We start from the raw sequence: 24,480 nt of genomic DNA, 5'->3' as shown, positions 1-24,480 counted from the left end.
TAACTCGGTGTGTGACAAACAGTAAGGAAACCATTAATGTCTGCTGGAAGGAGGATGACATTCTGTGTTTTCTCTGAAGTGTCTGATGGCTTGAGATGGTCCCACCACCGTGGAAAGCTCTTCAAATGAATGCAGTTAGTGAGAAAAACTTGTGTCTTCTGATTTGGATATATCTTTGATTTTCATGGGTTTTATGTCTTTATCTGCTGGATATTAGTTGTTGTTGAATGTGTGCTCTTGGTGTGGCTACTGCCCAATTATTGTCAGGGCCTCTCAGCTTTCTCATTGATGAGCTCTTCAAGGCTTTTATTCAAGTTCCTTGCTGCCTTTTTGAACTCAGACCTTTATTCTCATGGCTCTTACCTAAATGGTTTCCAGTGTAGCCATCTCCTTTATTGTTCTCCAAAACCAGACATCACATTTCAGTAGCAGTCTCACAGCAGAGGAGCACAGGTTAGCCCACAAATTGCTACACTGACTTCTGAAATAGCAGAGAATTTTTAGTATTCTCTTTAAAGCAATGCCCCAGAATAGAAGAATATGAAGATATAAATGGCATTTGGGCTTGGAGTCCAGAAGAAATAGGTTTTGATGAGACCTAGTGAAGCAGCAGGAAGGTGCTCAGGACTGAAACAGAGAATAAAGTGAGATTTGGATTTGGAATCCTCTTCTACTCTTCTTGTGCTCTACAAGTTGATGTCTCTTGTCCCTCTGTGGAGCGCAATGTTAGCTCCCTCCGCCCATGAGCTGAAAGTGAGGTTCTTCCACCTCCTCCTTTCTACTTAGCTGCGATAGAGAAGAGTAGGCAATAGCCCTGTATCCTCTCTTCCCCTGCATGGAGCTGTAGTCTGAAAAAAGGTTGCTCAGTTTAGTGTCACCAGGGAAAGCAAGGAGAGTTGTGATAATGTGGGTCAAAGTTATCTGCAATACTATTTGAGAATGTACTGCTGAAGTGATACTGTGTTAGCATTTCAGTGAGAACTAGCTTCTTGGAGAGTTTCAAGTGTGAGATTACTTGTAGTAACTGTATACTAGGTATTAGGAACACACAGGATTAGGTTCTTAATGGATTGTTACAAGGTTTTACAGCCAAGTCAGACTTTGGCTATGACAATGACATTCATCTTAAACATTTCTTTCAAGTATTTTCATCCTAGTTTTCTGTCCCTGAGGAAACTCATATCTTCTGGGAATAAATGCTTGATACCAAGCACCATTATCTGAAGAAATCATGTTAGAGGGACCATCCTAAAACACGATTTACTGCTTTTAAGTATAGTAATGTATTTATATGCCCAGCCTGCCAATAAACTGTCGAATAACAAAAAAAAACTTGTAAAGTGTAGATGAAAAGTCTGGTGTAGAGGAGTGAAAGTACAGGGAAAAATTAAAAATAATTAAAAAAAATAAAGAAGGGTGAGGTCTCAGTCCATGTAAGTTATTTGATGACATGGAGGGTCAGGGTTTCGCCATCTGCATTTGATCTGTATGCAGCCTCAGCAGACATGGAGTACTGTGTGCAGTAGTTTTCTCGACTACTGTAACGAACAGTGTGATGATGGTGTTGGTTATCTTGACATGGAGTTGGTAAGGAAGGATAGCTGTGATTGCAATTAGTACCTCACTGCATGTTTCTTCATGGTATGTCTGTGACTCAGGGAGCCTAATTGATTTTCTTCAGAAGAAGCCTGCTGACTGGTCACAGTGTGGGGAGGATGAGACCAGATTGGGGTTTAGCCTGCAGGGACTGGAGGCTTTAGTGAGGATGACCTCAGATGAAATGGCAACAGATTTCTCAGAGGTAGAAAGGAGGGTTTATGAAAAGTTCCAGCTGGGGTCCGTGCTGCGAGTTGTACCTTCTGTCAGTGTGCTAAGACCCTGCCAGCAAGGCTTCAAAACTGAAATCCCTGTTTCCCAAATGCTTTTAATTGCCTGTCTCACATGGATGGCCCTGCAGTTGCTGTTTTGGGACTAACAGCTCATGAGACTTGCTGTGCATTTCAATGGAGTCCCTGAATAATGTATTCAAGCAACAAGGGCTCACTTTAGCTGAAAATTTAGGCAGCCACTTACAGAGCTCTATATATGCACTTAGAAAACTTCAGTATCTCTGATGTTCAAGCCTGTGCCTTTAAAAACCCGCTCCTATTCCACAAAGTTTTAACCAGTGTATAAGAAAGGACAGTTATTTTGAGTAGCTAACATTCCTCTGGGCTCATATGAGAGAGAGAGCAAATTCTGTCTTCCTTTAGAAGAAATTCCGGATACCTTTAAAAAGGAAGGTTCACAAAGAGGCTGTTGTGTCTTTATTCAGAGGTAGCATTTAGTCTATACAAATCAAACAAACAGATTACTCTGAAATACAGGAGTACAGTGACAATAGGTAATAAAAAGTAGATTAAATAGACCTGGAATTGTGATTTTATTGTTCATTGTTGATGAAAGCATGAAATCTCAGCAAGCCAGTCAGAATCATTTGAGCATCTTTTCCCCAGTAAGGAAGTTAGTTCCGGTTTTTATCTTTGCTGAATATAGTCAAGCATGACCTGAAATATGACCACAGTATCTCTGTAGATGTATCTAATGTCTTGACCTAGTTGAAATCTTCAAACACTGATGCAAATAGTCAATGTGGTAATGTACTACTTCACAGCTCTGTAATGGGCTGCTGTCTTAAAAATGACCTTGAGATGCTCTTGCTTGTAAAGTAAGCTGGGTGATAGGCTGAATATAAATACAAAAGCATTTTGACATTCATTTATTGAGTCTCCTGCTTTGAGTGTTTTGGTACAGTAGAAGATCTCTAAGATTACAGTGTTCCTTCTATGCAGTACTATTTTTATCACAGGAAACTCTAACCTGTGGCATGAGGATGGCTAATTTTGAAGTCTGTCTCTTATCTGAAATACTCAGGGCTGGAAGATGAGTCATGCAGGTCAAATGCAGTAGTTGGAGTTGGAAGAGATCAGTTAATCCTGTAAACTGCTTGCTGCTGGTAAATGCAGCGCTTTCACGTTCAGACCTGTAGAGACTGTACCAAAGATCCAGCTTATCATTACTGAGTTTGCAGTGAAATCCAGCACGGAGTTTGCAGCAGAATTTTTTTTGAGGCACACGGGTTGTTGTAGTATACCCATGCACTTTTTCTAGCAAGTTATCACCAGCAGTGTTAGTAATTTTTACAGTCTTTCTGTGGAGTTTTAGGGTGGGTGTGTGGATAAAGGCCAGGAGGACTTTGGATGTGCAAAACACTTAACTGTTATTTCATATTTCAAATATTCCTTTACTTGCCAGTGCCATACAGTAGAAATCCCAAATAAACTTTAGCTGTGGCATGTTTTAGATTCTATTCTCCTGTACTGCTATAGTGTTTGTCTGAACACAAATACTCTGGGACAGTAAGGAAATGTCTTCCAAAACAAAGCAGGCATCAAACTTGTCTATGTTTCTACCCATACCTGTTCCAGTTACAGCTAACTGCATGCTGGAGAAGACCAGAGAAATAGGCTCTTAGGTGAGTGGGACCTGATGCTCCAGGTCCTTGGGCAGGACACCCACAGATTACAGTCCTCCTTGTGCTGGAAATGCAACAGTTCTGAGGTTGAAAATCTATTGAAGCTGTTGTCATCAAAGTTCAAAACCTATGCTAAAGCAGAGAAAGACTGACCTCTTTTTATTTGCTACTGGTTTTCTCCAGAGTAAAGCTGCCAGGACTTCATCTTAGGAGTAAAAGAGCAGATTTAAAAAAACTAAGACATGGACAAAAATTACTGGTGTTTAAATAAAAAAATTACTTTTTTACATCCTCTTTTCTTCCTCTGCATGTGTGTTCCACAAAACACTTTCCTAAGTCAGGAAAATCAACACTTCTAAGACATTTCTAAGCAAAGCTGACTTGGTTCTACTCAAGTCCTTAGAGAGAAATCTAGAAACAAGGGATTGGGACTTTTTTTCCCTTTCTCTGCCCCCCCCCCCCCCCCCCCCCCCGCCCCAGTCTCTCTGTGAAGTCCCTCCTGCCTACATAAAGTCTGTGAGCCCGCTGTAATCTGTCATTACTGTGCCTGTACTCTTGTGAGGCAGCCAGGAGTTCAGAAAGGAAGAAGGATTTCCTCAGAGTGAAGTCAGGTATCCTCTGTGTTTCAACAGGGCAAATGATGCAAAGAACGAAAAAGTGTTGTGTTCTCTGTGTTACTCGGATGCTTGGGGTCTTCACTAAGGGTGCTGTCCAGGGAAAAGGGATGGTGTTTTTTTCAAAGCTCAGTCAGACTGTAATCTAAGGAACTATTTTATCACTAAAATTATCCATAGGTGTTAGATGTCTGTCCTAATGGTGCTTCTAATTGTGATTTCAGGCAGAAGCTTTGCCCCTTAGGAGACTCACTACAGATCAGAGCAAGCATTTAGCAGCTTAAGGAGCCAAAGTCTCATCAGCAGAGACTCCAGGTCACATTAAAGACTTGGCGTTGGTGCTGTCTGGCACAAATTCAGTGGAGACTCTTGGATTCAGGAAATAATGAATTACAAGTTGTGTCTGCACCACAAAAAACAACCCTTATCAGGTAGAACAGACCTGACTTGTAGTTATTAATTTCACACTTATGTTGCTCAGTGCCCCAACATGGCTGTGACTGGTGTGATTCCAGCTGTTGTCTGGTGATTTTGTGTGTAGTTGTTTGGTGGTGCCATTCCATGATAAAAGTGAACTATCTATTGAAATTTGAGTTGATTGCATCTCAGACAATTTTGGAAACTATCAATTGACTTCCTTTCTTGTTGCCTTCTCTCTTATAAATTTGATTTTACTTTGCAGGAGTCTTAGTTTTAGAAATTATTTCAAATTTTTACTGTGGAAGATGTATTGCTCTAAAATCACTCATGGTTCTCTATCTGAAATTTTCCTACAAAATACAATTTCTTCCCAAGTGTTCATTTGTGAAATGAGTCCAGTTTTAACAGCAATAGTGGTAGAAATTTAGCAGACTCCACAGATGAGTCCCATCCTGTATCATTTTGGAAAATTAGTTTGCTTACCACAGGAAGTCTGAAGGAGCACGAGTAAAGATAGAAGGCTGAACATCAGCTACATAGGTAACCCTTGACATGGAGATTTTATAGTAATGCAAATTTAACTCAGTGCTGCACTGAGCAGTGTTGGAGTGAAGATGGGACATCATTCTGTCTTAGAAGCATCTGCAGTTCAGTAGTGGGGTATATGCAGTACTTGCACTCCGGTTGAATAAATGCACATGCAATTGATTTTTTTTAATTAAGAGGAGTCCTTCTGACTGAAGTTATGCTTAAAGTTATCCCTGCCTGCAATTGTTTATATGATTGAGGCTGAAATCCTCTTCATCCACAGAGTAAAACAACCTGAGTTTTGGCAAGTTGTAAGTTGGATCTGCTGTATTGCTGTGGCTGCCAGTATATATGGGACTGCATTTGTTACTTCTGTTTGGTTTTGTTAGATATGGGAAACCCTGGATGCATTTCAGTGTTTAGGGTTTTGGCTCCCTCTATGACCAGCTGCAGCTCTTCTCCATGCTGAGGAGTGAGGAGCCACTGTGATGGCTCAGTCAAAAACCCCCAAGCAATGGGGGGTATTTTCTAGTATTCCGTATTGAAAACACAAGAGACGAGTCCAGCACATCTCTTACTGCCACCCTGGTTTACTCAGAGCAGCCATACTTGTTGCAGATGTAATTCCAATGATATGCCAGGAGGATTTGACTCTCCAATTTAGTAGCCTTGTGTCTGTGAGTAATTAAAAATAACTAGCAATGTAAAGTGATGGGAGTATGTGATTAAAATTGCAATGGTCTTTATGTTGCCCTGCATTGAACCCATGCTAACATCTCTTGCAGCGTTTCATGGTTTTCTTTAAAAATGCAAGTATTTGAAATTAGGTGTCTGTGTGAGTAGCCCACCTTCTGGTGACAGAGCAGGACTGTTTCAAATTTCTGTAGTTACAGGAAAAATGTTACGAAAATGTTGCCTCTTCCTCTGTGACCCAAAAAAGTTTTTTAAAACAGTAACATGAGTTTTCAAGCCAGCTGTGTGAGTGACTTTTGACTCTTTAAGTGCCTGGGGGTGACAATAAAAGGGTTAGGTGGTGCGGCAGCCATCTGGCTTTTAAAGTGGGAGGTGCTCTCTTGCAAAGGGAAACGCTGCCTTGTGAGAGAGACATCTGTCATGTCACTAGCATTTTGCCTGGCTTTGCTGTATCCCCACTCCCATCTATGCATCTGCTTCCCCACCAAAAATAGTGTTGTGTTTGCAAGTCTCATGAAGAATGTCACCTTTTGAGCAAGTGAGTTTGGGGGGGGTTAATGGACTAAAAGTAATTTTATTGTTAAAGAAAAAGAGATATATTGACCTGTGTCCACTTGTGGCAAGCATCATCCTTCAGGTACACAAGTTGAAAAGTGAATGTTTTTCTTTATGATTTTTGTGTGTATATCTATGTCCTTTCCTGCCTTTCCTGTCAAGCATCATCAATCATGTGCAAAGAAAGAGGCAGACAGGCGTGTGCATGGACATGCAAAGGGCAGCTTTGCCAGGCTAGTTCCCTAACTAACAGCAGTCACTTGGCTGCCTTAAAGTGGAGACTTATAAAAAACACTGTTGGCAATACCAGTCATGACAATATCAATTGTAAGCATTCATGCTGTGTGTTCACTAAAATACAAAGATTTTGCTCATGGCGTATTTTACTCGTGGTGACAAAATTCAAGTGAAACACATTGTTGAGAAAGATGAGTTTGTTGGCATCTTTCACAGAGGCATTTTTCCCCTTTGGAATTTTCATTTTTTTATACGTGTGGGTATTGAAATAAAACATTAAATCACATTTGTAACAGTGTCATTAATGTAACAACAGCCAGAGTGGTCCAGAGTTGAGGTAGCTCTAGAGTGTCCTTTGGATGCTGTCTCAGAGAGAGGGCAAAAGGAGCTACATAGCCCCAGTCTGCCCACTGGCACCAGATTGGGGCCTGTCGGCACACACGGAGTGTTAATTACCCCAGGCAGGACAAGGCCCACTGAGGTAGCCAGCCACTTTATAGAACACAAATGTTTATTCAGTTTTGTTCAGTGCTATTGACTGTGGAGGAAGGGCCAGGCTGTGGTGTTTTTCCATTGAAAAGTCTTTCTCTGTTGGAGGAACAGTGAGTGATGGGGAGCTGCTTTACAGCAGCTCAGCACAGAAGGGCTGCTGCATCTGCAGAGGAGCTTCCCATCTCTGCTCCAGAAAACAAAACTTTTTGTTTAGACATTTTGTCTTTTAAAGGAGGCAGGTAGAAGCCAATCTATCAAAATTTTTGAAGCTAACTAATTGACAACTCAGAGGTGTCATCATTAGCATGTAGTGTTTTGTTCTGTGGATAAAGGCACTGATCGAAAAGGTTATACTGGATATTTGAAATGAACTTTTGAGTCTGTGCTTTCCTGAATTTGGGGGAGTAATTTATTTGCTAAGTTGAACAAGAGGCATGATTAAAGCCTGTCAATAAATACCAAGAGAGTCCTCTGACTTATAGTTGTCCAGTGCTTGATCTTGCTGTCCTGTCACTGATGACCTTCAGATCTTTATGTGAACCCCTGACTGTGTCTGTGAGATCCCCCTGTCTGAACTTCTTGCAAAATACTAAACACTGTACTGCAGCCCTGCAAATGACTGTGCAGGAGGGTAAGATGATGGTTTAAAGTGGATGATGATAAATCATGCTGATAAATTAAATGTTTTATTTACATGTGGCATTTCAGTACAGGGGTTGCCCGTGCTTTGCCAGGCAGCAATTAGTGCTATCTTGAGTAGCTTTGCATGGCTGAGGCTGGTTTACCTCAAAGGATGGTGAAAGCACAGGTGACCCACAGGATTCTCAGATGGGATGACAGGATCGCTGAGGCTCCCAACAGCAGAATCATACTGATCAGTATTCACAGGTTTTCATAATTGAGTGGCTGTGGGGTTATCTGCTTTCTAAATGAAAAATTATGCTGAAAGAACTTCAGGCAAACTAAGGGAAACTTACTTCAGATAAGCAGATTTTTTTTTCTGTTTACAGAATAGAATATTTTTACTGTTTAGCAGCAAATAGAAACTCTTTTAAATACAGCTTATTAAAGATTTGGGGTACCACTGGCAAATTTTCTTCCCTGTCCATAGCAGATAATTGTCAATATACTAAAAATTGAGTATTTTCTGTCCTTCTGGTTTTGTTTTTTATTAAAATCATACCACCGTATTTGTGTATCTTCAACATTTGGAATCATCTACAGGGACTTTAAATTCAATTGCTAAAGAAGCAAAATAGTCAAGCTTATAGCTGTTGACCTCTTAGCTGCCTGTGCATCTTCCTGTTGTTTCTTCCTGCACAACAATGGTCTGCAAATATACATGCAATGGAAAGAGAGAGCTGATTAGATTAAATGACTGTAAATGCTGTGTCTGTGGAAATGATATTGTGTAATTACCGTGTGATTTTCACTCTGTAGATACATTTTTGTATGCTCAGAACTGCTAATATCCTGTAAGACATTGTGTAGCCAGTTTTAAGCCTTTGTGCATTTCAGATTCATACAATTTTCCCTTTCTTTATTTCCCCTGACATCTCTAACCATTGCTATTAAAACTGTTGGTTTGAACCTGCTCATTTTAGATGCCAGACCAGTTTGATCAGACAGTGGTGCTTAACCAGCTGCGCTATTCTGGGATGTTGGAGACGGTCAGGATTCGGAGGGCTGGTTTCCCAGTCCGGAGGCCCTTTCAAGACTTTTATAAAAGGTAAACACACTGACGTGCACTTCAGCTGTAAATCATGGATACCAAGCCAACATTCCTGTGTTGAGGAATAAAAGTAAAAAGAAAAAAAAACGATATGGCAAAAATAGAACTTAAATGAAGCAATAAATACTCTTTGTTTGCCAGGTATAAAGTCCTCATGAGAAACTTAACTCTGCCTGAAGATTTAAATGAAAAATGTGCCGTCCTACTTCGTCTGTATGACAACACAAGCACTGAATGGCAGCTTGGAAAAAATAAGGTAAAATAATCTGACTGTGCATATTGTGGGGCTAGTGCTTGTACAAAGCTGAGGGGATAGGATTTAGACTGCACAGCTGCAGAGATGTAGTTGTAATGGTAATTACTTCTGGCCTTAAAAGAAGCTGTGCATGCCTGTTGGTGCTCTTGAAACTCTTATAGCAACAATTAATGGTTGTGCTGAGGAATTTGCTGTCCAAGGCACTTAGACACTGACTGGTGATTTCAGTCATGGAGAAAGAGTCCACTTGAATTTTCTGTCACTGCTCACAAGTGATAGCACTGGTGAGGATCAGAACTTGAAATATGGCATTTGGATTTTATCATCTTTAGAAATATGGAGCATGTGAGCTAACACTTTTGTTCTGCAGGGAGCTCCACTCATACTAGTAAACCTACCTACATGATGCCTCTTCAGTGGCAGAAATCGGGAAGGAATTTTAGCCAGTGTTCATGTGGCAGAGTTGAGCTCCAAGGTGTGTTTGTCATTCTAATCTGAGAATCTGTTTCAGAGGTAAACTAGCCATTGATGTAGCCCAGAGCTTTTTTTTTTTTAATCAAATTATTTTAATTAAAATAATCAAATTTTAATTTGAGAAGTAAAACAATCCAGGTGTTTTTGCATGCTCATTTTGCAAGTTTGATTTCAGAAAACAGCTTGTGATTTGTGCTCTTGGACTTTAACAAATGCTTTCACAAGCATTTTGGACTCAAGAGAAGATTCCCCATTGCAAGATTTGAGATTTCCTAAATATTAAAAAGTTTTTTAAAACCTTTCTCAGTGCCATAAGGTAGCAAAAATATTTTTAAAAATCTTATTGATTTCTGTATGAAACACACTTCCCCTTATCCTTTTCTCTTGAGAACTGCATAGTTTTGAAGGGTTTCTTCCATTCTGTGTGCTTAAGGAGTCTCAGATTTCTGTTGGGAAAGTTGTTTTAATCATTTTACAGTTACTGTAATAGAATATGAAATATTCTGCTAGCAATTGATGTCATCTTCCATCCCATTTATGTAGACAATGGCTTACAGACAGCACAGTGGTAACATTCAGCTGCAGAGCTGGGCTGTGTTTCCTATTGATACAGTGTGTTGACAGTATTTATGCATGGATGCCAGAGAGTGCTTTGGCATTTTAGGGACATATATTTATCAGAACCTGAAATTGTTTTAATCAGCTGCTCGTCAGGACCTTGGCAGGAGTCAAAGTTCTGTTGTAACTTCCCTGGGGCCTGGGCTTGTCCTCCCCCAGGAGCTGCCTGTGCATTTGTAAGAGTCTTCATAAACAGCTTATTGTAGAGGAAAACAAGAGGGCATTGGTTTCAGACTGAACATGGGATGGGGTACTCTCCTGCCCCTACGTTATTTAAAATTGATAATGATTCAGCTTCAGTGTGACTTTTTTTTCTTGTCTTTTACATCTCCAGCTGCAATGCACCTGCTCAGGAAAAGGCATTAACCTGAGCTTAACAACTGCTTAACATCCATTTCTATTCAGGAAGTAGCCGAATGCCTCTCTGAAGCAGAATTTTGGTGTGTTTTTAAAGCTACTATGTTCAGAGCAAAGAAACATTGCCCACTGAGTGAAAGAAAAGGCTTTTTCCACTAATAAAAACATTGTATAGAAAGAGCTGCCCAGTGCAACTTGGACATTGGAACTCTGAGACTTTCTGTGGAACTTTTTATGTTCCTTACTGTTGGGTAATTTGTGCTAGAAAGTTTCTTTCTATTTTTGTTCAAAACTCACAACTGTGCCTCTCCTCAAGAGTGCCGCTGCTTTGGCTTTGATGATGGGCTTTTTTTCACATAAATGCAGAGGGAAAACTACCTTCTTTTGCATTTGAACACCCCCAGAAGTCCATTGGGGTTCTTTTTTTAGGTTGGTGCTTTTTTTTTTTTTTTTTTTCACAGCAAGAGAAAACCTAAAACACTTCAAGGAAAGATTCCTGCTTTTAGATGTCTTTACAGCCCTTCTCCCTTACCAGATCCCACCCTGTCCGTGAGCTTTCCTTATTGCCATGTTGTGGTGTGCAGCTTGGCTCTCATCCTGTTTAATCAAGATATCACTGCACTGGCTATTTTCAGCTGCCCATGTGTTAGGCATGCCAGGCTGTTGTCACCTATAGCTGATACCAGCAGACTTGGCCTTCAAAAAAGAGAAGTTGAGAAGAGCTGCAAAAAGCGCTGACAGCAGATAGCTCACCAGTATGTGACTGTGTGGTAAAGAGCAGATGTCAAGGCAGGTGGAAGAGGGAAGCTGCCTTCCCCATGACCCTGCTTGTCTGGAGAAGCAGTTTTATTCATTTAAGGTAAAATAAGCTGTGTTAGCTCAGTGTATGTCAATGCCACATGCTAAAGCTGCCTCTAAGAGGCACTAGGCAGTTCAGGTGAGTGATCCAGGTTAGTGCTTGGAAGAGAGCCTGGGAAGCAGTCTGCCCGTGGGAGAGTGACTGGCTGTGGTGGGGTGTCTGACCCTTGCAGCTCTTTCTGTGTAACAGCAGGAAAACACAGTCAAGTCAATGTGAATATGAAAACACTCTCATTTCTGTTTACTTCCGTAGTCCTGTAGTAGTGTCATTGGAAGCAGCAAGGCTTGTAAGTCACAATCTGATGTGACTGTGGAACAGCTCAATTTTTGGGGTGGTATTACTGTCCCTCAAAATGGGAAGTTCATTATAAGTCCTGCAGCTTCTCTGACCTGTGTTAATCTTTGGTGGGAAAGGCTGTTCAATGAATCCAGTAATTATGGGTTTTTTTTGAAAAACCCTGCTCCTAATTAAAAGTTCCAGTTTCCCACTGAAATCCAAAGTTAGAGGATCATCTACAAATATTTTCTTTATTTTCTGCTGAGGAAATAGTACATTTGTCTCTGAATTCAAAGCTGAGGCTTGCTGTTTGGACTAATATTGGCAGCACCACGGCTGTCCTTTAAATATTATGTTCTCCAAAAGTTGTTAAACCAGAAGTTTTCTTATGTAGGTGTTTCTCCGGGAGTCCTTGGAACACAAGTTGGAGAAACAGCGAGAAGTGGAAGTCACCAAGGCAGCAATGATTATCCGAGCACACATCTTAGGTTACGCAGCCCGGTAAGTTACTAGATGAGAATATTAATTATCAGGATTTGAAATAGGTGGATGGGATGTCAATCCTTCTGAGACGATTCTTAACTTTTTCTAAGGACCAGGCATTCAAATACGGTAAGTGGCTTTTGAAAATACCAGCTGAAAATACCCATGAATAAAACAAAGTTTTACTATAATTAATAGGACAGTGCAAAAATTTGGAGGTCAGCCAGTATCCATTGGATTGTATCATGGCATTAGATCCATGGTGTTAGTTCCATGGTGGATGGCACCTAGTGGGGCGGCCCCAAGTTACCAGCTGAGATCATGATTTATCTTTGCTTCATCATGGTGAGAAAAGAAAAGGCTAATAAAACTAATCTGTTTGGTTCTTAGGGAACCATGACATTAGGTTACTGATTAGTGTTTCATTTATCTACCTGGCTTCACGCATTATGTGTTAGGCGGAGTTACTCATCCCATCTGTTTATTTCTCTGGTTTTTTTGCAAGTCAGTTGAGGACAGTTTAAGGAAGCTTGTTTGCATAATGAGGTAATTTCTTTTCATGTGTATATTAGCCCTGTTCTTATATTCTGACCAGTATGTTACTTAAAAACTATATCCTTTTTTTAATGACAAAGTTATCCTGCTGTCGATGGTCTTTCTTTTCAGAGATGTGAGATGACTATCTATGTATATTCTTTCTCTTCATGTGTGCACACACACAGAGCTGTCCTTTTAGCATCTCCATGTCAGGGGGATAAGAACATGTAAGGCAGGTAATGTGCATTTCCTTAAATGAAGACACAGAAAGTGCTGTCAAAGTAATGAGAGAATCTCTTTCTGTCAAAGAGAGAAGAATGTGAACTACAGTGGGGAAACCATCACAGAGCTAGAGCTATTACTGAGAGGAGACCTTATTGCAGTCCACAACTTCCTCATGAGGGGAAGAGGAGAGGCAAGCACTCTGTTGTTACCAGTGACAGGACCAAAGGGAATGGCCTGAAGTTGTGTCAGGGAGGTTTAGGGTGGATATTAGAAAAAGGTTCTTCCCCCAGAGGTTACTGGAACAGGCTCCCCAGGGAAGTAGTCACAGCACCAAGTCTGACAGTGTTCAAGAAGCGTTTGGATGATAATCTCAGGCACGTAGTGTGACTCTTGGGGATGGTCCTGTGCAGGGTTAAGAGTTGGACTCGATGATCCTTGTGGGTCCCTTCCAACTCAGCATATTCTGTGATTCTATGATTGCAGGTCACCACGGCAAGATCCCTCACAACTGCTCCTTAGTTCATTGTTTCATTAGAATTTTGCTTCTTTATTTTTCCCCCCCAGAAAGCGGTATAGAAAGGTTCTCTACTATGTGGTTGTGATACAGAAGAACTACAGAGCCTTCAGTGGAAGGAAAAAGTTCCTGTGCCTAAAGAAAGCAGCCATAGTTCTTCAGAAGCAGCGGCGAGGCCAGCTTGCTCGACGTCTTTACAGGGAGCGACTAGAGGAGAAGCAGAGACAAGAGGAAGAAAGAAGGAAAAAGGAGGAAGAAAGGTGCAGTATACTGTCCTACATCACTCTCTTGTCTGTGCCATATTAGATGTTGGTCTAAATAGCCTTTTATTTCAGGCTATTCCAAATCAAGGGATTTTGGAAACCTTTGCTTCTTTTGCTAAAAGATTCATGTAGCTATCATAGTAGTTTCATATTCACAAACATTCATGGTGACCTTATTTTTGGCTTTCTTTTCCATGTGGCAGATGATCCCTGTAAGTTGAGCTGTTGCTCTAGAAAAGGAATGTGATGAGCTTATGTTGAGCTTGATTGACTAACCGCTTCTCTTCCCTCACTTCTAGGGAAAGACAAAGGCAAGAAGCAGAGCGTCTTGCCCAACAGGTAAATGATATTCCTAATGCTTTCAGCCATCCTGTTTATTTGAGTATCTCAACCCAGCAATTAAAAAAATAAAAGGCATCTGTAGCATTTAAACTAAACTTATTACAGGAGTTGGCAGATAAAGCCAAAGGAAACTCAATACAGTTGTTTGCATGGAAATTTCCTTCACCTCATGCTTCATGTAATTTCTGGAAAAGATTGAATTTTCTGCATATACTTGAGCTTCCAGTATCTGAACAAATGGAATCATGTTTGAATTTTTCTTTCCTTTTCTTGCTGATATAGAGGTAGGCTGCCTTTTAAATGAATGAGCATGATGCAGTATACTGCTTTAGAAATAAATTTTAAGAAAGAACCTTGCACTTAGGGGCTTTGTTTGATTTTGTTTTGTTTTGTTTTATTTTATATGCAGGCTGAAGAAGAGAGAAAAAAGCAGGAACTGGCCGCCATTCAGAAAGCCCAGAAGGAAGCAGAGCTGAAGCAAGAGGTGGAGAAGCAGAAGGAAAGCAGGCAGGTGGAAGAAATCCTGCGTCTGGAAAAAGAAATTGAGGACCTGCAGCGTGTAAAGAAGCAGCAGGAGCTGTCCTTGACAGAGGCTTCATTACAGAGGCTGCAGCAACTTCGAGATGAGGAGCTCCGGCGGCTGGAGGATGAAGCATGTCGAGCAGCCCAGGAGTTCCTGGAATCTCTGAACTTTGATGAGATTGATGAATGTGTCCGAAACATTGAGAGGTCTCTCTCTGTGGGCAATGGGTATCCTGCTGAGCTGACTGAACAGACTGGAAATGCCTGTAGTGAAAAGCCCAATTTTAACTTCAGCCAGCCATATCCTGAGGAGGAGGTAGATGAGGGCTTTGAAGCTGATGATGATGCATTTAAGGATTCACCCAACCCGAGTGAGCATGGCCATTCTGATCAAAGAACCAGTGGCATCAGAACAAGTGATGATTCCTCAGAAGAAGATCCCTATATGAATGATACCGTGGTGCCAACGATTCCTGCTGTTGGCGACACCATGCTTATACCTCCTGCCCATGACACAGTCAGTCTCCACAACTCTTCAAGCGGTGAATCCACATACTGCATGCCAGAAAATGTATCGTGTAGACCCCCAAATTCTATGGAACTTATTTCTCCCGACGGGGACTACGATTACGACCAAGACGATTATGAAGATGGTGCTATTACTTCTGGTAGCAGTGTGACCTTCTCTAACTCGCATAGTAGCCAGTGGTCACCAGACTACCGGTGCTCAGTGGGGACGTACAACAGCTCTGGAGCATACCGATTTAGCTCTGAAGGAGCTCAGTCTTCTGTGAGTATCATTGTTTTTATTATCTAATAAATGATACGTGCTTTCTGATTTTTTTTTCCCTGCTGTGCCCCCGTAGAGTCACTGTAGCTGTTCTGAGAAAAGTCTGCGTTGTGTAGCTAGATTTGCTTAGAGTGCATATGGAAATAGTTGTCTGTTGCCATCTAGATGCCACTGAGGTGAGTGCATTAGAGTCAGAGGTAGCTCAGATGCTACTTGCAGTCCTGGGCTTCTGCACAGATATGGTTTTAACCGTTATAATGCAGAACTGCACATTACTTAGAGGAGTTCAGTGCATGGCCTTGGATGCCATTTATAAGTGAAGTTATTGTTATTATTTTAAGTTACTATTACTGGGGTACCGGATAGCATGTTGGGAAATTGATTTCAGGAAAAAAACATTCAGTTGCATGCAAGTTGTAACAGTATTGAAAATAAGCTGCTTCAAGAAGTCCCTGAAATGACAGGCATATTTTGAGATTACTTGGAGAGTAAAGTTCACACGATGGCAGATATTAAAATTATTGAAGCAGACAGTCATGCTGAGGATCTCCTTTTCAGTGCTATTTACTGAAAATATTGTGGGCTTTACTCCTACAAATATTTTTGAAAGAATATGATTTCCTTTACCACTCACCAAGTAGTTCTGTGAGACTGTCTCACCAAGTGAAAAGGTATTTCAGCAACACTGACTTACTTAGAAGGAAAACTTTAACACTAGAATAGCTATTACAGTTGAAGCAGTGAAAGCCAGTCAGAGAGCCATCCTGGGTGTATTTGTTGTGTAATCACACAGTTTAAACTGCAACTTACTACAATGTACTCCTTCCTTTTTTAGATGTATGAAAAACAATGAGGAATCATGTTGTTGCAATACATGATAAAATGTTTTAACTAGAGACTTCTAAACCAATCTTATCTAAACTCTTTCCTGAGAGATTTTGATCTTTATTTCCTTTCTTCTGTAGTTTGAAGACAGTGAAGAAGATTTTGACTCCAGGTTTGATACAGATGATGAACTTTCCTACCGGAGGGATTCAGTCTATAGTTGTGTCAGCCTGCCCTACTTTCACAGCTTTCTGTACATGAAAGGTACTGGGTGAATCAGAATTTGCTAAATATACAAAATAACTAGAAATATTTATTATATTTTATACTCCAATTCCTGTAGAGTTAAGCCATTTTCTTATTTTTGAAAGGATGATGAAAAGTGACTTTATTTAATTTGAGCTGTTCTCAAATTGAGTTACTTGCAGTGGCTTATCCCTCTACAGGAGTTTAAATCACTAAATCAGTGGTTTGAAACCATTAGATCAGTGGTTTTCCCCTCTGCGAAGAAAGATCAATATTTTGGGCTTCCTCTGTTTCATTTTATCTTCGCTGGCTCGCAAACAATAGAATACTCAGTATAAATGTAGAAAAATAACTCATGAAGTCAAATTGTACCAATTGACCTCAAATTTTGAGGAAATCAGATTCTGGCTTCCAAAACCTTGTAACATAGACGGCATTCTACACTGCAGATCAATTTTATTGACCTTAGTCAAATATCACTTCGGATCTGGAAGACACAAAAAAGGTTATGTGTAGCAAAAGGGTGTGAGAGACTCAGAAAGAACATACACAGCAGTTCTCTGGTTAAAACTGTTGGGTATATCTTCTGATGATTGATTAGTAAATTATAATCTCCGTGAATCCTTGTATGATATTCATCACTGTACCATAGCTTATTTTCCTGGAATAGGAACAGTAATGAATGTATGCATTGCTATGTTTGTGTGAAAAATAATGCAGTAGTCAGTAACAGGGCTTTTACTGACATAGCAAGCAAGAAGTTTTTGTGGGATCACAGGAGTATATTGGCTTGGTTAAGGTTTTTAATGACTGTTATGTAACTACAGTGCAAGGTACCTTGTCTAACACTTTGGTATGACGGAGTTCCCACTGGTATATTTCCTACTTTAAATATAGCTTTGCCATATTTTGTGGTAAATGTTGTTACCTTCCAATAACCTGGAGAAAGGAAAGAGTTTAACACTAAACTTTTCTTAGATTATCACTGAAATACATTGAAAACAGTGTTAAAGATTAGTCTCATGTTACAGTAAGACTTTTTGATAATTTATTATTTATATATATGTTGTATATATGTATATGTAATTATATATATGTTACATATATTTTTGTAATATAGAGACTTATTATAATTTATAATTTAAAGGGGTTTAGATTGACAACAATATTGGTGGCCATAAGGATATGCAAAAATGAGCGTTGTGGCTTACAGCAGAGGCTCAGTTTAACTGCAGTGTTGTTGGTCAGAATCTTCCAGTTTTGGTGTGATCACAGCTTCTGTTTTATAATATAGTTGTTTGTTTTAACCATATATAAACCTACATTTGTCTCTCTTGGCAGGTGGCTTAATAAACACATGGAAGCGACGCTGGTGTGTCCTGAAAGATGAGACCTTCCTGTGGTTTCGTTCCAAGCAGGAAGCACTTAAGCAGGGTTGGCTTCATAAAAAGGGGGGTGGATCATCTACACTTTCCAGAAGGAACTGGAAGAAACGATGGTTTGTTCTCAGACAGTCCAGGTTGATGTACTTTGAAAATGACAGTGAAGAAAAGCTAAAGGGTGCCATGGATGTCCGAACTGCCAAGTAGGTTTATATGGTTTTATATGTTAGCCATGGTTCCTCCTAAGTACTTCTTGGAGATTAATCTGAGAAGACATTGAGTGCCCTGCCTACAAATTGTGTGAATGCAAGCATGAGACTGTGTATGATGAAGTTATTGAAAGCAAGTGTTGTCCTTAGCTGGCTCTCTTTTAACTCTACAGAGTGCTCCAGAGCTAAGCCAGTGCCAAATACTTTAGAAAACTGCTGGTATAATGAACCCATCTATGCTTTCTCCCAGACTGGAGGCCCTACTTAGTCTGTAATGATTCCCAAGACAATCTGGGACATGTTGCCAAGTCTGTAGCTGCAGGCAAACCTAGAATGGGGAGGGTGGAATTAATAGGCCCTGAATATATTGAAGTTTGCCTGGGTCAAAGCTGAATCTTCTGTCTGTATTTAGATTTTTTTCATGTTTGAAATAATTGTAGTAGTGTGGAAAATTCTTTAAAATGCATATATTAAAAAACCAGAATTACTAAATCTAATAACTTATGTTTTGCTAACTCAGTTCCTTATGCCTTAAAATTCTATGCTTCCTGAAGCATGCATTAAAAAAAGTTTTCTAAGGGATAGTATTTTTCCTTCTAAATTGTCTAGCTAATTTAAAAATTAAAGTGTGCTAACATTGGTAGTCTCATTCTGTATAAAGTGTACCTACACTTTCGTCCAAAGTAGAGAAAAATAGAAATGGTTTGTAACGCTCAATTCCACTTTGCACCTTGTAATCTGCAACTATCCAGTTTATTTTGGTACTTTAACAGAGAACTTAAAACTAATTTGAGATCTCAGATTAATCTTTTCTTTGGAAGTCCTGGCCTGAGCCTGATTTCAAGCAGAACAGTAAATAGTTTTAGTGAGCATCCTGACTTGCCCTTGTAAAAGCAATGAGCTGTTCACTGTCAAGTAAATCTCTGAATAGAAACTGAAATTCCTACTGCATTTTTTTTTTGAAACTGGATTTCACTCTATCTCATGTGCAATAGCATTTATTTAGCATATTTTTCTGATACGTTCAATCCTTCTTATTTTTGTTGTTGCCACATTGCTTCATTGACTGTGCCCTGTAGAAGTTCTTTGCTGAACGTACCTTTAAAATTGTCAGGTGAAGGTTGTTGAACCTAACTTGAACTGTAGGTTCAATCAATGAGCATTTGTGTATAAAATACCTAAAAGAAAAAGTAAGAGGACTTGTATTTCAAGAATTGTATTTCATAAGATATAAACAATAGCTTTTCTAGGTAATTTTAATATTTACTGAGTGCATTTCTAACCTACCATGCTACTTACATATTTCACCACTCCATGTTAGGGACCCTGTTTGATTTAAAAAATCTTAGGCTGATTCACTTAAAACACAGGACAGGGAGGTGTTCTGTTGGACATTGTTATTGGGAGGGAAGGAAACCAAATTAAAGAAAACAGTAGAGAATTACAGCTTTTTGTTTTGATAGCAGATAAATTGTCCTCAGGAGCCCAATAAGCAGAGCTTGCATATATTTCTTATAGGATAGAGATATATGAACATAGTATAGCTGATAAGAAAATATAGCTAGTTAAGGAAATAATAAGCTTCAGACAAATACAGCAAAACAGCAAAAAAGAAATTTAAGTTGCTTTCTTAACCTTCAGGGAAATCTAATGTAATACTTTAATTACTCCTTAAAAAATCTTATGTTCTGTAGTTCAAAATTGTTCAATATGTTGATACTTAAATATCCAAACTAAAAATTAGAAAGATGTCATTTTTAGCATAGAGTGCTCAGCTTTTTCTGGAAGTCATGTTTGGAATTGTCTTTATGCTGACTCACAGCCACACAGAATCACTAATCCAGGCTTTGTCTGCTTTTAGTTTTTAATCTTCAAGAGCTTTCTTTTTACCACTCCAAAAATCGCTTGGTTATGCAGTCAGTTCAGAAATATATCCATTTCTCAAATCAGTCATCCCTGCCTCTCTTGAGGTTTGATAATGCTTTGCTTTTTCATTACTTCTTGTTAAAATGGTAACAGAATAGGCAACTTGGTATAGCGACATTCCTAATAGTTTGAATATTTGTACTGTATAGACAGAAAACACAACTGTAGTTTGGTGAATTAATGCTGTCTGATAAATCACTTTGTGAGTCTTGCAAATGAGCCTGATGAAGGCTGACTGCTGCTGTTTTAAGCATCAGTAGTTTGTGAGCCTCTCAGCAGAACAGAATTTTCAGAATGTTCATAATCTGTAATGCTCAATCTTGGTGTTTTCCTTTTTGCAGAGAGATTGTTGATAATACAGGCAAAGAAAATGGTATTGATCTAATAATGGGTGATAGGACCTACCACTTAATCGCTGAATCTCCTGAGGATGCAAGGTATGAAAATCATCAGGTCTATCTTCCTTTTTTTCCCCCTCTTTTTAATCTCTATGCCATTCTGACTTGTGCTTGTCATTAATTTGTTTGACCATTGTCACAAAATATTCCAGCGGTGTTAAACACATTGCATTTAACCCATTTTTTCAAAGGCCTGCTGAGAAGATCTTGTGGCAGACCATTACTGGGAAGAGTCAGATTGCCAATGAAAATTTGCCTAGAATTTGGCTGTTACCCATCTATTCCTAGCAACTTTCTGAAATACTGTGTGTCTGTAGAGAGGCAGATGTTAGCCACTGCTGCTTTTCTTGTGCATTACCTTACTATGTTTAGCTGCATAGATCAAATCAATATTTAAGACCCTCTAATCTGCCTGAAATAAAACACCTTATTCTTTATGGTTGGGATCTGTTCGCCTAAGCAAAGCCTATAATTTTTTCAGATAGAAGTTGTAATGCAGTCACTTTTTTTAGGGCAAAACCATGTTCTTAAATAAGAAGAGTGTGGAAGAGAGCGTTTCCCTTTCTGCTGATTTAGAAAGGGTCTTGCTTTTGTTGCTAAAGGATCCATATCTAACCATAGGGGGAGGCTGCTAGGTGAGGAGCAAGCCTGACTTGTCAGATCAGTTGTAAAGCATATTTAAAAAAAAAAAAATCCCCATGCTACAGTTCATGGGAGATAATAATATGTTTGCCTATAAAAATCAAGCATTTAAATAAAGTCAACTTAGTAATCAAAGCTTATTAACCACTGCTTTGCTGCCCCAAGGCCAGAATACAGGATGCCTTTGTCAACATCACCTGAGCTACTTTGCTCTGAAGGCTCAAAAGTGTCTTTGTTCTGTTTAAAGGTAGAACACCTTCCTCTATCACAAGACCCTGAGGATAGATGTAGCAATGCTTACAACACAGAATCTTTCTTCATTTTTTTAGGAATCTTTAAAATTACTCTTGAAATAACTTGGGAGCTTTCTAGCAGTTACTGTTAAGATTCTTGTGTGATATATTTTAAAATGAAGGCTTAGCTAAAGTCTCTTCTGTCAGACTTGTGTGGTTGCCCTAGGGACCAGTAAGAAATTATCAGCACACAGACTTGTCTGTTGCCATGCATATCTTTCAATTCCTTCTCAAACATGGAGGAGGAGGCACTATACAGTATTGATGTGTATAGTACACGTAACATACCATCCAGATTAAACTGTTTCACAAGTGTATTTCATGTTTCTTTTTTCTCAGTCATCCCAGAAACCTTAATGAGGGAGATGTGTAAGGATTTGCAGACAGCCTTAAATCAGTGTTAATGTTTGGCATTGTTAAAAGTGAAGTATGAATCATTGGACTGTGTTGGGTCTGGATCTGCTGTTGAAAAAATATTTTGTACATGGGCTGAATCATGATTTGAGGTTGCTTTTTTGTTCAAATGAAAGCAAAAACCAAGAGAAACATGGCACACACCCCTAAAAGAGGAATTACTACTTTTGATCATGGAAGTGTATTTGAGGAAAGAAGTAATGCTCCAATGGGCAGCCATTACTGAGGGTTTATTCCTTTAAAACCCTAGCCTGTCTTTTTCCCTATTCTTGTGTTCTGAGACTCAGTTGAAAGACAGAGGAGGTCCCAGGAGGGAAGAAAGCAAAACTAAAGTCTGCCTTTGTCTTTTGCAAAGTGCCATGATTAATTTATTTTTCATTGTTTACACAAAGATTACATGAAATCAGGAAAAAATCAGAATTTACCTTTAAAATTAATTCATAAATTATTACTGAATGTGCATACGGTGCTATGAAGTCTTTTTTTTGTATTTAAATAGAAGATTCACATTTAAATACATTGGCAATTCCTGAGCCCCAAAAAGAAAACTGAATTTAATTTATGAGAATTTTTTGGTAGATGAGGTTTAGTTTTCTTCAGTTTCTGTAGTTTCTTCAGCTGATGGTTCCTTCTCTCTAGATGATAGCTTCCCTTCTTTTTACAGGTTTTCAGTGACATTGTCTTACATTCCAGCAAAGAAAGTGTTAAGCACAACCTCTCTGTGGGTATCTCTGAGTCTTAAAAAAAGAATCAGAACTAAATATGTTCTCATCTGCTTCATGGTCTGGCACTCTAAATCTTTGTTTTTCTTCATGCCTTGCACTGTTTCTAATTAAAGCGTAAGCTGATAGAAAGGATTTAGGATATGGCAGGGATGATACTGTTTGACAGCCTACACAAGTTTTCTGAAGCTATTTTGGCAGTTTAGTTTCCAGAAATCTACATTATGGGGAACAGTTGGCATTTGAATGCTGAAGTTAAGGAAGCAGCTCTTGAGTGTCCTCCATATCAATTCCATGACTATAAGCAATTGCAGCAAAGATAACTTTGTATTCAAGTCCAACAATTTTGCATTTGTTTCCTCAACTCCATGGCGGTGGAGGAGCCTCTGCTGTAAAGTGAGGAGTCTGTTTTAAAGGCTGTGCTTTAGATCCCTTTGAAAACTTGGCCCCAGGTGTTTTTCATTAGAATGGCAAATTCATATCTCAAAGAATGGCATTCAGGAACCTGCTGAACAGGCCAAGCTCTGCCCTCAGATTGTAGTGGGATTGCTTAGAGCAGTTGAGCTTTATCATATACAAGTGCCAGGAGGATAGAGATTTCCCAGAAGCAGAAGGTGTGGTTAGAATTAAATCCATTTGCAATTGCTATGGGCTGAAGTACTGGAAACCTCTGCCAGTTTTCCTGTTCAGGATATATGCAGTGCCAATGGAATGGCACAGATTTGCTCTGGTCCAACTTAACTGGCCTTTCCAGCAGCTGGATTTTTCAGTGCTTCACAGAAAACAAAAACTGTAGAGGTATTTGCTTGGGGCTTTTATTCTTTTTTCCCCTCTTAGTTGTGCTTCTGCAGAGGACTTGGGTTGTCTTTGAAAAAGTATCACTGTAAGAAATTATTACCAGTCACGCTATCAGTGCAGCAGAATTTATAACCTGAATGCTAAGTTTCCCATTAAAGTCTTTGTGTGCAGCTAGTAATGTATTTTATTCCAGATGAAATGTGTGGAATGTGTTACAAATACTCTGTAGGCACTCAGATGTTTCAGTGTGCTTACACCAGTTTTTCAGAGATTCCACTTATTGTAGAAGGTACTTGTCTTCAGGAAGAAGAGTATGACACGAGCTTGGATGGGAGACCTGGAGGGGCTTGCTTGCACCCAGTATTACTTGAACTCACATAAAGCCTTGCTGCTTTTATGCCTGTTGACAGAAGGAATCTTAAGCAATTTCAAAAACCTGCAGAACCTGCTAGATCTCTGCAGAACAAAGGTGACACAACAATTGTGCAGAAGCAAAATCTACTCTTACACTGCTGCCTTTCTCTCCCCAGCCAGTGGTTTAGTGTACTGAGTCAAGTCCATGCGTCCACAGAGCAAGAGATACGGGAGATGCACGATGAGCAGGCAAATCCACAGAATGCTGTGGTAAGTCTGAATCTGAAGAACTTTTCAAAGCAAATATTTTTAGAAAAGAGGGACACTGTGGTGGCCACACCTTCTGAGAGTCACAACCTAGGCTTCCTTAAGTGTGGCAGTAGCTGTGACACTGGCTAGAGCCTCCATGTCCTTGGTCCTGCAGCTGTACAGGGAGACAGTGTGACTTCTGATTCCTCTTCCATCATTCACCTTGATGAAAAATGACTGTTGGTTTTGGGGTGTTTTTTTCTGGTCCAGTTTGAAGTTTTGCAAATATACAGTTAATGAGTAAATTAAAAATCGAAGAGTTGAAACTTCAAGATTTTTCTGGTCCTGCATTTATCATTCTGTATAACATACACTGGTAATAAATGGAATACATTTGGAACCTAATTTCAAGCAAAGGGAAACAAAAACTTTTGCTTAATGGCTTCAGAAGTTTTTTCTGAGAGGATGCCATTCATATTGGGGTGGCATTTTCCAGTAAAAAATTCAAGCAGGTTTGGAAACATAGAAAAGAGCAGTTTTTGAGCTGCCTCCAGCTTAACTACAGATAATCTTTTACTGGATCTGTTCATTCAAGTGTCTTAGTTTTCCCCTCAGCAGTTTTAATGGTTGAGAGAAACTGATGCCCAGATCTGCAGTTCAGTTTGCTTGATCAAAGTTGCTGCTCCTTTCGCGTGTCTCTCAGAAGAGTACTGTGAGTAAT

At 39.5% G+C, this 24,480-nt stretch overlaps 1 protein-coding gene across 2 annotated transcripts in view; it reads left to right on the top strand.

The window, feature by feature from the left end:
- Nucleotides 1–24,480, top strand: part of MYO10 (myosin X) — a 162,905-nt gene that overhangs the window by 121,861 nt on the left and 16,564 nt on the right. For both annotated transcript variants that reach the window (XM_064661733.1, XM_064661738.1), the window contains exons 20-29: nt 8,658–8,782; nt 8,927–9,041; nt 12,020–12,126; nt 13,435–13,644; nt 13,947–13,986; nt 14,399–15,301; nt 16,267–16,390; nt 17,714–17,957; nt 20,231–20,326; nt 23,687–23,780. In XM_064661733.1, the coding sequence (XP_064517803.1) occupies nt 8,658–8,782; nt 8,927–9,041; nt 12,020–12,126; nt 13,435–13,644; nt 13,947–13,986; nt 14,399–15,301; nt 16,267–16,390; nt 17,714–17,957; nt 20,231–20,326; nt 23,687–23,780 (2,058 nt within the window). The remainder of the gene's footprint in view (nt 1–8,657; nt 8,783–8,926; nt 9,042–12,019; nt 12,127–13,434; nt 13,645–13,946; nt 13,987–14,398; nt 15,302–16,266; nt 16,391–17,713; nt 17,958–20,230; nt 20,327–23,686; nt 23,781–24,480) is intronic.

The sequence above is a fragment of the Pseudopipra pipra genome, chromosome 1 (genome assembly GCF_036250125.1).
Source record: "Pseudopipra pipra isolate bDixPip1 chromosome 1, bDixPip1.hap1, whole genome shotgun sequence".
Classification (NCBI taxonomy): domain Eukaryota; kingdom Metazoa; phylum Chordata; class Aves; order Passeriformes; family Pipridae; genus Pseudopipra; species Pseudopipra pipra.
The sequence above is the reverse complement of the archived record's forward strand: the minus strand, read 5'-3'. Positions and strand labels throughout refer to the sequence as shown.